This window comes from Aureobasidium namibiae, assembly GCF_000721765.1.
Source record: "Aureobasidium namibiae CBS 147.97 unplaced genomic scaffold scaffold_4, whole genome shotgun sequence".
Classification (NCBI taxonomy): Eukaryota; Fungi; Ascomycota; class Dothideomycetes; order Dothideales; family Saccotheciaceae; genus Aureobasidium; species Aureobasidium namibiae.
In genome coordinates, this window is record NW_013581205.1 from 1,075,019 (window position 1) to 1,089,405 (window position 14,387).

The following is a 14,387-nucleotide window of genomic DNA, read 5'->3' on the forward strand; positions in this document are numbered from 1 at the left end:
GAGGTACCGGAATGTTATCTCCTGGAGAGCTTGCCCGGTCGTGCGGGGTATGATACGCCTCGTGGTTGAAGGCATATCTCCCAGATAGGAGGAAGATCGGCTAAACGTCACCTCTGGAGGCAAGTAACAACCCAAATATTGCATAAGTCTAGCCCATCTCTCGAATGTTCATCCATCTCACCATCTGTTGTTCATCTTAATCGTTTATCCATCATGTCTGAGAAATACGACGACCGCGTGGTGGATGGCGAGAAACATGCTGTCGACGTACAACTTGGAGAGTTCATCGACCCTGCCAGGGAGAAGAAGCTTCTTGCCAAGTTGGACTTAGCATTGGTACCTATCATCATGCTGACTTACTTGGCTTGCTTCCTTGACCGCAGCAATATTGGAAACGTAAGTTTGTGGAAGACCAGTATCTTAAATTCGTACACTGACATGACCCAGGTCAAAGTTGCTGGTATGCCCGAGGATATTGGTGCCAGTGCAGAGCAGTTTTCGACAGCAGTTTCGATATTTTACGCAACCTACGTTTTGAGTGAAACGCCATGGGCAGTTCTTCTGAAGAAGTTCACCCCCAAATATACCATTGGTGGTCTCTGTGTGGTGTGGTCCCTTACCACCATCTTCAGCGGCTTTATCACTAGCGTTGGTGGTCTCTACGCAGCGCGTCTTGTCCTTGGAGCCTGCGAAGGAGGTCTCTTCCCTGGTCTGAACCTCTACTTGACGATGGTCTATAAGAGAGAGGAGATGGCCAAGAGAGTGGCTTACCTTTTCGTTTGTACGGCGCTCGCTGGCGCTTTTGGTGGACTTTTGGCTTACGGCATCTTGCAAATGGACGGAGTGTCCGGACTGGCAGGCTGGAAGTGGGTCTACATCATCGAGGTCAGTCACTAGACATTACTTCATCGAATCCAGACTGACATGTAGTAGGGTATCTTCTCAGTCGGCGTAGCAATTGTCGTGTTCGCCTTCTTGCCCAACGACCCCAATAATGCCTACTTCCTCAACGACGATGACAAGCAGTTGATGCAAGTCAGAGCAAGGCAACGCGCAGCCTACATGGGATCCGAGCACTTCAGCTGGGCGGAAGTCAAGATTGCTCTGACTGATCCTAAGGTCATCCTCAGTGGCCTCATTCAGTTCTGCCAAGATATCCTTCTCTACGGATTCTCGACCTTCCTGCCATCTATCATCAAATCCTTGGGTTACAACTCGCTCCAAGCGCAATACCTCACGATCCCGGTATACGTCTTCGGCGGTCTTGCCTTTATGGCTGTCGCTTGGTTCTCGGATCGAACATGCATTCGTGGACCGCTGATAGCCTTTGCCAATATCTTCGGCATCATTGGCTATATCTTGATCATCTGCCCAACACCACATGGAGTCAAGTTCCTAGGCACTTTCTTGTGTGCCGTAGCAGTCTACAACGGACCTGGGCTGAACATGAGTTGGCTCAATGTCAATGTTGCACCACAATACCGCCGAGCCACTGCTATTGGCTTCCAACAGACTATCGGTAACACTGCTGGTATTGTAGCAGGACAGATCTACCGAAAGAGTCCGTATGTCCTCGGCAACTCCTTCTCGCTCGGAGCTCTTGGTGTTGCACAGATTTTGATCCTTTGCAAGTGGCTGTACCTTAGACACTGCAACAATGCCAAAGAGAGAATTGCGGATGGTGAGGAGGATACTAGAAGGGTGCAGACCGGAGACGCTGCTGTAGATTTCAAGTACCATCTGTAGATGTGACCAGACTTATGTCTTATGTTTGATGTGGGGATTATATAGTTCAATGAACAAATCACATGTTCGAATCCAGGTATTCTTCATAGTCTTCTTTGAGCTCGTGCGATAAGTTAATCATACCGCAAATCAAATCACATCTGGCTGGATAGCGGGTAGCGACACAGATTACAATCGCTGGTTGGTACATTCATAACATGGAAACAATCTGATTGTGTAAGGAGGTAATTTGAACTCTACAAACAATTGCGAACACTTTTCGCAGACATGTCCATTCGTGCACACAAACTACTTGACATTGAACACGTCTCCATCCTTGACATCAAGCAGAATCATGTGTCCTGGAGCATGTCCCAAGACGATACCCTTCAGTTCTGCTCTCATCACAGCTTCTTGAGGAGTTACACCACAACCCCAAAACACAGGTACAACATCCGGATTGGTTACATCCAGCGGTTGACCATCCATCTCCAGCGGTGCATCTCCCCAGTCGGGCTTATTGATATCTGAAATGCCCAAATTCCTCATACTGTCCCAGCCCCAAGCGATGGGCTCACCATGTGTAGTCACAAATGGCCGAGTTATGTCCCTCACTTTCTCCACATCCGAACGTGCGTATGGACGCATCGATACAACGTATGTTGATCCAGTGAATGCACCAGCAGGACAAAGTGGAATGTTCGTTCGGTACATGGGGACGTTTCGCTGTGTGACAGTATGACGAGGTGGAAGGTCGTGATTGACCAAAGCGGTCTCGAAACTGTATGAGCATCCGATCAAGAATGCAACATGGTCTTCAGTCCATTGTGCAGTGACGTCTGGGACATGCGAATCCACCAGCTTCCCGTCTTGGTAGACCATGTATCGGGGAGCATCGTGACGGATATCAATGTCGGATGCGATTGCATCGCCTGACAAGCCATCAATGTATGACTTCAGACTGTCGTGAGAGCCAATCTGCGAGGACTCGGCTAGGAGAGGACAAGGGACAGGATTCCGAGCGCAGAGGAGGCGGAAATCGTCTGCATAGCGAGATGGAAGAACGATGAGGTTTGCTTGAAGAAAGGAGGGTGCAACGCCAGATGTAACGCCAGTCAGGGAACCATCTCTCGAAGCCAGTCGCACAGAGACTCCAGTCGGGTATTTTGTGTTTGCCATATCGACGTGTGAATGTCTTCCTTACAAGAAACAATCTACATGGTTGATATCGACTATATCATTTCACACACATCGGTCTAATGGCACTATCATACTCTCCGCCCAAGTCTATGGAAATGCTGATAGCCGGGCAAACTTTGTGACCAGTATCAAGGTACAAGTGGGGTTGCGCGAGAGGTGGCCAAAGCGTCGGTGTGGGTCCCCGATCGTTTCTTTCCTTATCGTCCTCCGGCCGCGTCTCTTCGCCTACTACACATTACGGTATGGGTCTCCGATCGTGCTTGGTCAGTCAGGCAGTTCTCATTATGTGAGTTGGCGTAGTATGGCGGCATCGGGCTCAAGGTAAGTCTGTGATATAAGTCCTTGAGGAGGACATCTAAGTTTCGAGCATATTCAGTATCGTATTACTTCACCATTCATTAAACCACGAGCATACTCGATCTCGTACTACTCTAGCATTGATCTCACAATAATGGCCATCAAACCGCTTCAGATTCGGGTGTCCATTGACAGAGGCGGTACCTTCACAGACGTCCATGCCGCCATACCTGGACGCGACGACATTATCCTGAAGCTTCTTTCAGTAGATCCAGCAAATTATCAAGATGCGCCAACAGAAGGTATCAGGAGAATTTTGGAGCTGGCTACCGGTCATCCCCATCCCAGAGGTCAATTACTCGACCTCTTCCACATTGAATCCATTCGCATGGGAACCACTGTGGCTACAAATGCTCTGCTTGAACGCAAGGGCGCCAGATCTGCCTTGCTCATCACAAAGGGCTTCAAAGATCTTCTCCTCATCGGCAACCAGTCACGGCCGAGCATTTTCGATCTCTCGGCAGCAAAACCTGATGTTCTCTACGAGCATGTGATAGAGGTCGAGGAGCGTGTGACTATGGAGGACTACACAGAGAACCCGAACCCCGAATCGACGAACTTGGATACCGCAGATCCTGACATCGTGGAGGCGGTTACTGGCGAGCGTATCCGTGTACTGCGACGACCAGATCCCGAAGCCATAATGAACACTCTGGAAGGATTATGGGACCAAGGATATCGCTCTATCTCGATCATCTTCCTACACTCTTACGCATATCCCGCTCATGAGAATCTTGTTGGCAACTTGGCTGTCGCCATGGGCTTCTCGGTATCTCTTTCTAGCGCGCTGCAGCCTATGATCAAGGCAGTGCCACGCGGAATGTCGGCCACTGCAGATGCCTATCTCACACCAGTTATCAAGCAATATATCAGTTCAATCTCAGAAAACTTCAGAGGTGGTCTTGGAGCTCAGAACACCCGTTGCGAGTTTATGCAATCTGATGGTGGACTTGTCGACTTCCGCAGGTTCGGAGGTCTGAGAGGCATCCTCTCTGGTCCAGCTGGTGGTGTCGTTGGCTACGCACAAACATCGTGGGACGAAGAAGAGCGCCGACCTATCATTGGTTTCGACATGGGAGGCACCAGCACAGATGTGTCTCGTTACGCTGGCGTCTACGAGCACGTTTTCGAGACCACGACTGCAGGTGTCTCTATTCAGTCACCACAATTGGACATAAACACTGTTGCAGCTGGAGGTGGTTCTATTCTGACGTTCAAGAACGGACTTTTCCATGTGGGTCCCGAATCTGCTTCAGCTCATCCTGGTCCTGCTTGCTATCGCAAGGGAGGTCCGCTGACCGTGACTGATGCCAACTTGTTCCTGGGAAGACTGTTGCCAGAGTACTTCCCCAAAATCTTTGGTCCCAAGGAGGACCAACCACTTGATCGCGATATCACAGCACAGAAATTCTCAGCACTGACTGAAGAGATCAACCAACAACAACGTCAGGATGGCGCTGCCATCTTCACACCCGAAGAAGTCGCCTTAGGATTCTTGAATGTCGCAAATGAGGGTATGGCCAGACCTATCCGAAGTTTGACAGAAGCCAGAGGACACGACACTGCCGCGCATCATTTAGCTTGTTTTGGTGGTGCAGGTGGACAACACGCCTGCTCTGTGGCCAAAGTACTGGGCATCTCGCGAATCATCATCCACAAGTATTCTTCGATTCTGTCTGCTTATGGTATGAGTCTGGCAGATGTGGTTCACGAGGTTCAAAAACCAGCAGCCATGACCTACTCTGCAGAGACTCAGCCAACCATCCAGAAGCAACTCGAGGAACTCGCTGCTGAGGCGTCTCTTGAGCTGCAGCAGCAAGGCTTCACAGAAGAGGGCATCACCTACGAGACATTCTTGAATCTTCGTTATGCCGGATCAAGCAGTTCTCTCATGGTGCTCATGGGCGAAGACTTTGATTTCCAATCAGCCTTCGAGGAGAGGCACCAGCGCGAATTTGGCTTCCTCTTCCCAGAAAAGGCCATTCTAGTTGACGACTTTCGAGTCAGAGCGATTGGCGCGGCACATGAGAAGATTGCCGCAAGTCCGTACGCCCAACTGCAGTCAGCCGCTTCTCTCAATACTCACGGAGCTGCATCTGACGCTACGAATCGTGTGTACTATGAGGCTAAGGGGTACCTCGATACTCCGACTTATGAGCTACCTGCTATTGCCGTCGGTAGCAAGATTTCCGGACCAGCATTGATCATCGACAAGACTCAGACCATCGTCGTCCTTCCCGATGCTGTTGCCAATGTGCTGGAGAGCTGCGTCGTGATAGATCAGGAGACCTCTGCCACTACTGTCGACAAGGCCCTTGTGAATGACGAGTTCAGTCCCATCCAGCTGTCTATCTTCGGACATCGTTTTATGTCAATCGCCGAGCAGATGGGCCGAACGCTGCAAAAGACATCTGTGTCCACTAATATCAAGGAAAGACTCGACTTCTCGTGTGCGCTGTTCTCCAACGATGGTGGCTTGGTTGCCAATGCACCTCACGTTCCTGTCCATCTTGGCAGTATGCAGTTTGCCGTCAAGTACCAACATGACCTCTGGAAGGGCAGACTGAAGGACGGTGACGTACTTGTGTCAAACCACCCTTCTTGTGGTGGAACACATCTTCCAGACATCACTGTCATCACGCCCGTCTTCGATGGAGATGACATTGCTTTCTACGTGGCATCGAGAGGTCATCATGCTGACATCGGAGGTATCCTCCCAGGAAGTATGCCTCCTACCTCCACACAACTATACATGGAAGGTGCTGCCATCGAGTCACTCAAGATTGTGGAGGAAGGCAGATTCAACGAAAAAGAAATCACAAAGCTTCTCCTCGAGGACCCTGCACAATACGACGGATGCTCCGGTACCAGATGTCTGCAAGACAACATTTCGGACCTGAAAGCCCAAGTTGCAGCAAACAAACGCGGAATCACTCTTATTAAAGGCTTGATCAGCGAGTTTGGTCTGTCAACCGTACACCGCTACATGTACGCCATCCAACGAGCTTCTGACATTGCCGTGCGCGAACTGCTCAAGCAAAAATACGAAGAGTTTGGCAGAAAGCCGCTGAAAGCAGTCGATTACATGGATGACGGCACTCCCATTCAACTCGAAATCACCATTTCCCCCGAGAACGGCTTTTCCGCCACTTTTGACTTTGCAGGCACAGGACCACAGGTGTATGGCAACACCAACGCACCAGTTGCAATCACAAACTCGGCGATCATCTACTGTCTGCGCGCTCTAATCAGCTCAGACATCCCGCTCAACCAAGGCTGCCTCAACCCCATCGATATCAAAATCCCCGAAAACTCTTTGCTGAGTCCGGCCAAAGGTGCTGGAGTCGTGGGCGGTAACGTGTTGACATCTCAACGCATCACCGATGTGGTACTCCTCGCCTTCCGCGCCTGCGCCGCCTCTCAGGGCTGCTGCAATAACCTCACTTTCGGCACTGGCGGCAAGGACCCTGTCTCGGGCGCCCACCACGCAGGCTTCGGCTACTACGAGACCATCGCTGGTGGCTCTGGCGCGGGTCCCTCGTGGCAAGGTCAGTCTGGCGTGCACACCCACATGACCAATACCCGCATCACCGACCCCGAGGTGTTTGAAAAACGTTACCCTTGTATCTTGAGGGAGTTTGGATTGAGAGAAGGCTCAGGTGGTCAAGGAAAATTCAAGGGAGGCGAGGGCACGGTGAGGGATATTGAGTTTAGGGTGCCGGTGCAGTGTTCGATCTTGTCTGAACGACGCAGCAGGCAGCCATACGGACTCGAGGGTGGTGGCGCTGGTGCGTCTGGCCTCAACTTGGTCATCATGAAGGACGAGTACTCGGAGGAGAAGAGAGTGATCAACCTCGGCGCCAAAGGAACCATCAAGTTGGGAGAGGGAGACAGGATTGTCATCAATTCACCCGGTGGTGGTGGTTGGGGTGCTATGGATAAGAATGGAGGTGCAGAGGTGACAGGGAAAGCGCGGACAAAGATCTTGGCTGGTGGTTCGGTGAATGCTTACAAGGCTAGGCAAGAGACTAATTAGATGTGGGAGTTGGTTTTGCATCAACAACAAGACTTTTCTTACCAAAAACAACGCTTGATGTCTATGCAATGCGATGGTATTACTGGCGACCTACTACATTATTTATTACATAAACTTCATTCCTGATGAGATGAAGTGGCTGTGAGCGCATGACATCGACAGTGCTGCAACATCCACGAGAGCCATGGGGCCAGAAAGGCTCTGGTGAGCGTTGCAACTAGCAAGTTGTACAAAGCAATAACCCTCCTGATGGATGAAGACGACCAATGTGAGCGTAAGAATGGGAGTTCCAGCACATGTTGCCACTTTATCGTGACATCTGCTGCACACAAGACAGACTTGTCTTTTGTGACTGCAGCGTGCCACACCTCGTTCTGATTGTCATGAAAGAGCTCATCATGGTAACGGTGGTTCCAGCTTCGAGATGGCCAAACAAGATACAGTCGCTTGTTACTCGTCTCCATAGATTGCGAATTGCAGAGACACAGCGCTCAGAGAAAACAGAGAGCCGATAGGGATGACTCGCCGTGAGCACCAAAGACGATCAGGTTTAGCTCAGGCGAAAGGCTTCTGAACTCCATACGCGAAAATATGTCGGGTCCCGATCAACGTCCAGCATTAGGGATTGATCTGTAGTTCATCAACGCGTGAGCGTTCCAGGATGGTTTTGTTCATATGTTGGGAGGCGGCAAGGCATTCTTCCGTAGTCTTGCTTTGATACCCAGAAGTTGTTCCCTGCGTAAGAATAATTGCTGCACCGTCTTGACGTCTTCAAAGCCTTGGGGCAAGGCTATCTCTGGATCTTTCCAGAAACACTTGTTGCAATCATAGAGAGTAGCACCGTCTTGGAGGCTCTGTCGTCGCTGCCACCAAAGCCGACTCCCTCCGCGACGTGGACTGTAATGGCAAGAGGCGCAGTGACGTTCGACCCTGTCGTCGGTCAAGATTGGCAGATGTTTCCTCCAAGACAGTCGATCCCTGGTGAGAGGAAGGTGATAGACCCAGTTGCGGAGTGAGATTCGGATGACAGAAAACGGATCCTCTCTAAGCTTAGTGTAATAATAAAGCGAAGCCGATTCCTTCTTGCTAGCCTTCCATTCAGGATTAGAAGTACGCTGAAGCGAGTCCCATGCCGTCGACCTCGCATTATGTCTTTCTCGCCATTTGGGATCGGTTGCATATTTGGCCCGTTTATATGCATTCTGGCGCTCTTGATAGCGTGCTCGTGTTGAGCGTTTTGCGAGTTCGGAGTCTTCTGATAGTGCGGAACTCCGTGCGAGTCCAGGTGTTTCTGACAATGCGGCATCTCTGGACATTGCATGTTCTGGTGTTTGGACCGTCTGGGCCGCTTTGATCCAGGCAGAGGAAACAGAGAAAGCACGTGAAGTGATGGCCGAGTACCATAGCCTCGAGCCTAAGGCGACCTGTCTGATAGGAAGTGTACAGACTTGCATGGTAATTGATTGTATGAGCGTGAGGTGTTGACGCAAAAATCAAAGACGACGAGATGTCGAGCGAAGCAACAAAGGTGGATGCGAGAGTTTGCGGCAGAGGGCCGACCCTCTCGGTGGCACGTGTGTGGTCGGCCTAGAGCCAGCAATGACATGGTGCCTAACGTCCATCGTCCCTTCCTCGTTCTCTGCACCTCACACAACCATGGCGCCCTCTCTCCAGATCTCGATTCCGACGACCTCGATAGCCCAACAAGGCAACAAATCATACACGCTCTACCACATCCAACTCGCCCTCCCCATCCGCACCCACGAGACGCGCAAACGCTACTCCGACTTCACCTCCCTACACGAGACCCTTCTCTCAACAACCGGCTCAGCACCTCCCTCCCCTCTACCCGCAAAATCCTGGCTGCGTAGCACCGTCAACAATGCAGAACTCACCGAGCAACGCCGCCGCGGCCTCGAAGCCTACGTCCGCGCAATCCTCGACGCAAACGACGCACGCTGGCGCTCCTCGACATCCTGGCGCCACTTCCTAGGCCTGCCCAACGATCCCTCGCAATCCCAGAAAATCAGACAGCAAAATGATAATGCAGCTGCCGATCCAGCCGCCTGGCTAGACCTGCACAGATCTGTAAAAGATCAATTGCAGGAAGCACGCCAACTGCTCAAGAAACGAGACGCAGCAGCCACCGCACAAGAACAACACGCCATCTCCGCCTCTGCAAAGGCTTCTCTGGTGCGCGCAGCAACCGGCCTAGCAACCCTGGACGCCGCTTTGTCCAAATCCGCCTCAAAAGCCAAAGACGACAGCGACGGCGACTGGGGCCAATCCTCTCGCCTGGGAGAAGGCGAAGTGCGCAGACGAAAAGACATGCTCCAACTCGCCCGCTCCGAAACAGAAACCCTGGAATCCCAATTGAAATCTCTAGTCGTAAAACCTCAAGGAAGCATGTTAAGCGCAACCTCAGCCGCAGCCACCGCCTCCGAAAGCGACAAACGCGCGCTCTGGGGCGAGCACAACACAGCCTCCATGCGGTCTTCCCGTCGCGTTCTCGGCGGCCCTGCTCAAGAAACAGACAAAACAAGAGAACTGGACAACAAAGGTGTGCTCCAGCTACAACAGCGCATCATGGGAGAGCAAGAGCAAGACGTTCTCGAGATTGGCAAAGCAGTAACCAGAATGAAGGAGATGGGAATCATGATTAATGAAGAGTTGGTGGTGCAAAACGAGATGTTGGGAATGTTGGATACGGATGTCGATCGTGTGCAAGGCAAGATTGATGTTGCAAAGAAGAGGATCAAGAAGATCAACTAGAACTTGGCAGTGCGAGGAGGGGAAAGCAGGAGGACGGCAGAGGTGGTGGGTGGATGGTTGATAGTGGTGATCGAGGTGCTGGCGGCTCGACTGCTAGGCATTTTTTTCATTCGGGTTTGGGAGTTTTGTTCAGTACACGGATACCCTTCTTTACTTGTTGATTTACTTTTCTTTTTTAAACGTCAACAGCATGGCGTTTCTTTTGTTCTCTTCAGCATTATCTTATATCCCGCGAGCTACACGTGTGACGACGGAGAGGCGTGCACGAGAATTACAACACTACTTTTCTCAGATTCGGACACATCATCAGCACTCCAGAGACATCACGGTTCACGATAGCAAGGTGCTTAGAAGATATCATCAAGGAAGCGTGGGAGGGAAGGATGGTACAAAGACCATAAGATTCAATTGATAGCCGCCGTCCACCCAACACCATCCACCTCGAATTTCATGAACCGGTGCCTGCCCGATATGATGGCTCGTCAGAGGGTAAACCAAACAAGAAATATGGAAAGAAAACAACAAGATCTAATTGTATACAAAAGAAGAAGAAGAAGAAGAAGAAACATGGCTAGAAAATGCCGAGAAGGAGAAGAAGCGAACGTTGTTCTCAAGCTTCAACATCGTTGAGCGGAGAGTGAGGTAATAATACAGGGGTATCAGAATTGCTCTCATTGGAGCGTAGAGGGAGAGGAACGCCACCAGCGAGTGTTTCTTTGAACGGGGACAACGAGTGTTTGATGTAGAATAATCAATCATAGAAAAAGTGAAGAGGCGGACCGCTATTGATGTTGGGGGGTATTCGAGAACGATGGATCCAGGTAAACGCCAAAGACTTCCCGCCTAAAGATGCCCAAAGAGGAAAGAGACCCCCTGACAATGAGATGGATCGGATAACAGAGGAGAGATAAGAAACCCTAGAGAAAGCCGACAAGTCAACTCGTGGCTAGGAAGGCGTGATTGTATGCAAGGCCGTGGAATCATGAGTATCGTTCAGTGCTGGAGGTTCGGCTGAGAGGTCCCTGCCATTCAGGCCATTGTGGTCTCCGTCTTCTCTCGCTCGAGGCTCGGTTGAAGATCTTCCTAGACCATGACCTTGACCCTTGTCTGATGGATTCCGCCCGCGGTCCCGAGACAGTAGGGCTAGATTCGTCGTTCGCTTCTGCTTCAGCTAACGACAAAGCAACTGGTGTATCTTTTCTGATGCGGACGAACAGCTTGGCATCACGGTAGCGTTCGCCGTAGGAGTTGAAGAGGGGAAGGTGGCGATAGCCTTGTTGCAGGCTGGTGAGTTTTGCAGTAAAAGTGGCAAGGAGCGTGCTGTTGGACGAGGCGTTGCGTCCGTCGGGCGAGTTCCAGACTGTGCAGCGGACGAAGACGAGACTGGGGTATTTGGTTTCAAGAGAAACTCTGAAGCAATCACCAAAGTTTGGATCGAAACCATTGCCTTCGATCAGTCTGGTTCTTCTCTTCACAGAGGGTCCCAAACCAGAAGGCTGGATGTCAATGCCTCCATCGTGCTTGGCATAGCCGCGAGACTTGTTGTCTTCGGCGGTGTATACCTCATATTCGACATACGGGTTCATGCCTTGCTCAGGGTTGTGATTGCGAGGTCGAGGAAGACGTTGGGCTGAGATGATATCGATGCTGAATTGCACCAAATGCTTTCCTCTTTTGTGGAGTTTCAGACTTTCCAGCAAGGAGCTGCTGGTTTGAGATTGTTTGGTGTAGCGCATTTCCTCTGGCTTGAGGACATATCCAGTCCGATCTGTGCCGGCGGCGAACATGGCCTCATTCATTTGCATGTGAATGTCGTAAGTCTGCCAGTTCAAAGCCGCCATTTGAACTCCACGCTTCCAAGACTGAAGCGGGTTGAAGTTTGAAGAGTCGATACGAATGGCAGCAGGATACACTCTCATGAGGTACCGAGAGTTGTGTTTCTCAAGCTGGCTCTTGAGTTCAGAATCTCTGGAGATGCGTTCAAAGGTGTTCTCAGCAAAGGAATAGATGTGGTTGTATGTTCGTGCTTCCTGGGCAGAGAAGTCCGAGTATTTGATGCCGCAAGCGTAGACACCAAGCGCGCCAAGAGCGGGCACAATGTTGCTAGTCTTCTTGTTGTTGCTGTTCTTCTTTTTTGAATCAACAGAGGCAGGCGTGCTATCGCTGTCCTCCGAAGAGCTCGATGTTGAAGGCACTGTGCTTTGAGCAGATGAAGAACCACGCAGCACAGGCCAGGTGTTTGATGGTCTTGTAGTATGTCCATCACCATTCACAGCGTTCTGCAGCGGTGATGGAGGAACACTGTTGTCTGCAGCTCGGCTGAACGGCGAGCTGAAACTTCGTTGCCGTCTAGCGTTAGCATTATCTGCAATATCAAGTGCTCCGTATTGCTGTGACGCAGCTTTGACCTTGATCAGAATTTTGTTCTTGAGCTCTTCTGGAGATGGAAGCACAGATGCGTTGTCCAACAGAGGTGTGGTAAGTAAAGCGTCTCCGAAATAAAGCTTCATGATGTTGACCATGTGCAGCTGTTGATCTGGATTACAGTGAACCTCCAGTGAGATGATCAATGGATAGACCGAAGATGCGAACGCATAGCGCGAGATGACAGCAATGCAATCCTCGAACATGACTTCGGTGGTCAAAGTACGACCGTGATTGACAATGGGCAAGCCGTTCTTGCCGTCCCAACAATCGATTTCGATACACCTGCAACCCTTGACAAGGGCTGAGATGTAGCCCTCAACGCTGGACAGACCTGCAACTTGGCGACCCATGAGATATGTATTGTGGGAACTTGAGATGAAGTATTCATTTAGTGGACGATCAAGCGTAGGGTCGGATTTGATTGATGCAGTGGCCCCGTTCGACCCAGAGGAAAGAAAGGTCTGGAAAGCCTGCAGATTCATGGTGGGGGGTACCTGTCGATCAGTGGTTTTCCCAGAGGCGCTTCGACAATAAAGCTCAAACTTGTTTTCCCATGACGCACGATCCTTGTCGACATCGATGCGTTGTTCCTTGCGCAAGAAATCAAGGAAAGCCTCTTGGCTCAACTCTGGCTCTTCAGAGCGCTTGATGCCGTAGTAGAGTGACTGAACATCCTTGCGGACTTTGAACAGATTAACAAAGTACTGATATTGCGAGTAGTTGAGCTCCCCGACCATATCATGGTCCGCGTGATTGAAGTGCGTACGGACGGTATTGATGGAACAATTAATTTCGAGTTTGCGACAGATCCACTTTGCATCGTCGAAATCGATTTTTGGCTCGGCGTCAGGATTCTTGCGTGACGTGGCCTGTTTCCACGCCATCCTCATGCTGCGCTCGCTCTTTTCGGGGTTCGCTGATAGCGCGTTCATGATCTCGATACGCTCGCGGGACACGACGTTCAGCGCATCAGTCCATAGCTTGACAATGAAGTCGTTTGGAGCGATAAGATGCATGGTTTTGATAGAACTTCCCTTCGATCGTTCATAGGCGTCATAGACGATGGTGATCCAGCATCGCTCTTGGTCTGGAGGAATCTGGATATCCTGGCGCGATGACTTTGCCTCAGCACCAACTCTGATGTCGCGGACATCATCGATGTAAAACTGTTTGGAAGGATTTGAGGGGTTCCAGCACACTTTGGCAGCCAGAGGGTCCAAGCGAAATTTGAGGACTTTGCGCTTCTTCTTGGTGACCTTGGTGAGCCAGGTGCCTTGCTCCAGAACTGATGAGATGGTTGGAGCAACACCACCTTCGGCCATTGCTGCTGAAACCTTACGACTAGCTTGAAGACCGAGAGATATTGATGACTCTGGAGGTGGGTAGGAAGTAATGTTGTCCTCGTTGCCATCCTCTGAAGTGCGTCCAAGATCCAGGTCCGACATATCACCGGCTAAATCGGACTGACCAGTGCTGTCGCTCCTTCTCCGCACTAGAACGGGACCGGCGCTTTGGTCGCGGATGCGATTGGTTTGCGTGGTTGAAGGACGTCGCCTGAGTCTGTTGTGGGCACCACGAGATAGTCGGCGTATGAGACCAGTGCCCTTGGACATGCCAAAGGCCTCGGTCATGGAGCTGTAAGACGAGGACACAGCAGGCGCGGGAGAAGGATAGTCTGACATGGCAGGAGGCGGCAGAGAGATAGGAGCGGCCCGGTCAACGGAGCGTTGGTAGTGTGACATGGAGGCATCATTGGGGCTATTGGCAGCTGTCGAGGCCTTTGAAGCGGCGGATGTAGGGGTGTAGGCCATGGCGAGAGATGAATTCGGGTAGAAAGGGGCGCTGGTAGGGATCATAAGAGGTTGTGTTG

The 14,387-nt window shown here is 51.0% G+C and overlaps 6 protein-coding genes across 6 annotated transcripts; 3 read left to right on the plus strand and 3 right to left on the minus strand.

The window, feature by feature from the left end:
• Positions 1-213: 213 nt before the first annotated feature.
• On the plus strand, positions 214-1,746 carry M436DRAFT_41307 (major facilitator superfamily transporter; the record flags this gene model as incomplete). The annotated part of the gene is made up of 3 exons (XM_013574048.1): positions 214-396; positions 448-885; positions 934-1,746. 3 exons carry the CDS (start codon positions 214-216, stop codon positions 1,744-1,746), a joined length of 1,434 nt encoding a protein of 477 aa, XP_013429502.1.
• Positions 1,747-2,034: 288 nt separating this feature from the next.
• M436DRAFT_41487 (uncharacterized protein) lies at positions 2,035-2,904 on the minus strand (the record flags this gene model as incomplete). Its single annotated transcript, XM_013574078.1, has 1 exon — positions 2,035-2,904. The coding sequence occupies one exon, from the start codon at positions 2,902-2,904 to the stop codon at positions 2,035-2,037; it is 870 nt and encodes a 289-aa protein (XP_013429532.1).
• A 472-nt stretch (positions 2,905-3,376) lies between these two features.
• On the plus strand, positions 3,377-7,318 carry M436DRAFT_40996 (hydantoinase B/oxoprolinase; the record flags this gene model as incomplete). Its single annotated transcript, XM_013573990.1, has 1 exon — positions 3,377-7,318. One exon carries the CDS (start codon positions 3,377-3,379, stop codon positions 7,316-7,318), a length of 3,942 nt encoding a protein of 1,313 aa, XP_013429444.1.
• A 671-nt stretch (positions 7,319-7,989) lies between these two features.
• M436DRAFT_41973 (uncharacterized protein) lies at positions 7,990-8,634 on the minus strand (the record flags this gene model as incomplete). Its single annotated transcript, XM_013574169.1, has 1 exon — positions 7,990-8,634. One exon carries the CDS (start codon positions 8,632-8,634, stop codon positions 7,990-7,992), a length of 645 nt encoding a protein of 214 aa, XP_013429623.1.
• A 340-nt stretch (positions 8,635-8,974) lies between these two features.
• M436DRAFT_71085 (Phox-like protein) lies at positions 8,975-10,090 on the plus strand (the record flags this gene model as incomplete). The annotated part of the gene is made up of 1 exon (XM_013574344.1): positions 8,975-10,090. The coding sequence occupies one exon, from the start codon at positions 8,975-8,977 to the stop codon at positions 10,088-10,090; it is 1,116 nt and encodes a 371-aa protein (XP_013429798.1).
• Positions 10,091-11,070: 980 nt separating this feature from the next.
• On the minus strand, positions 11,071-14,130 carry M436DRAFT_41095 (PLC-like phosphodiesterase; the record flags this gene model as incomplete). Its single annotated transcript, XM_013574009.1, has 1 exon — positions 11,071-14,130. The coding sequence occupies one exon, from the start codon at positions 14,128-14,130 to the stop codon at positions 11,071-11,073; it is 3,060 nt and encodes a 1,019-aa protein (XP_013429463.1).
• Positions 14,131-14,387: the final 257 nt, after the last annotated feature.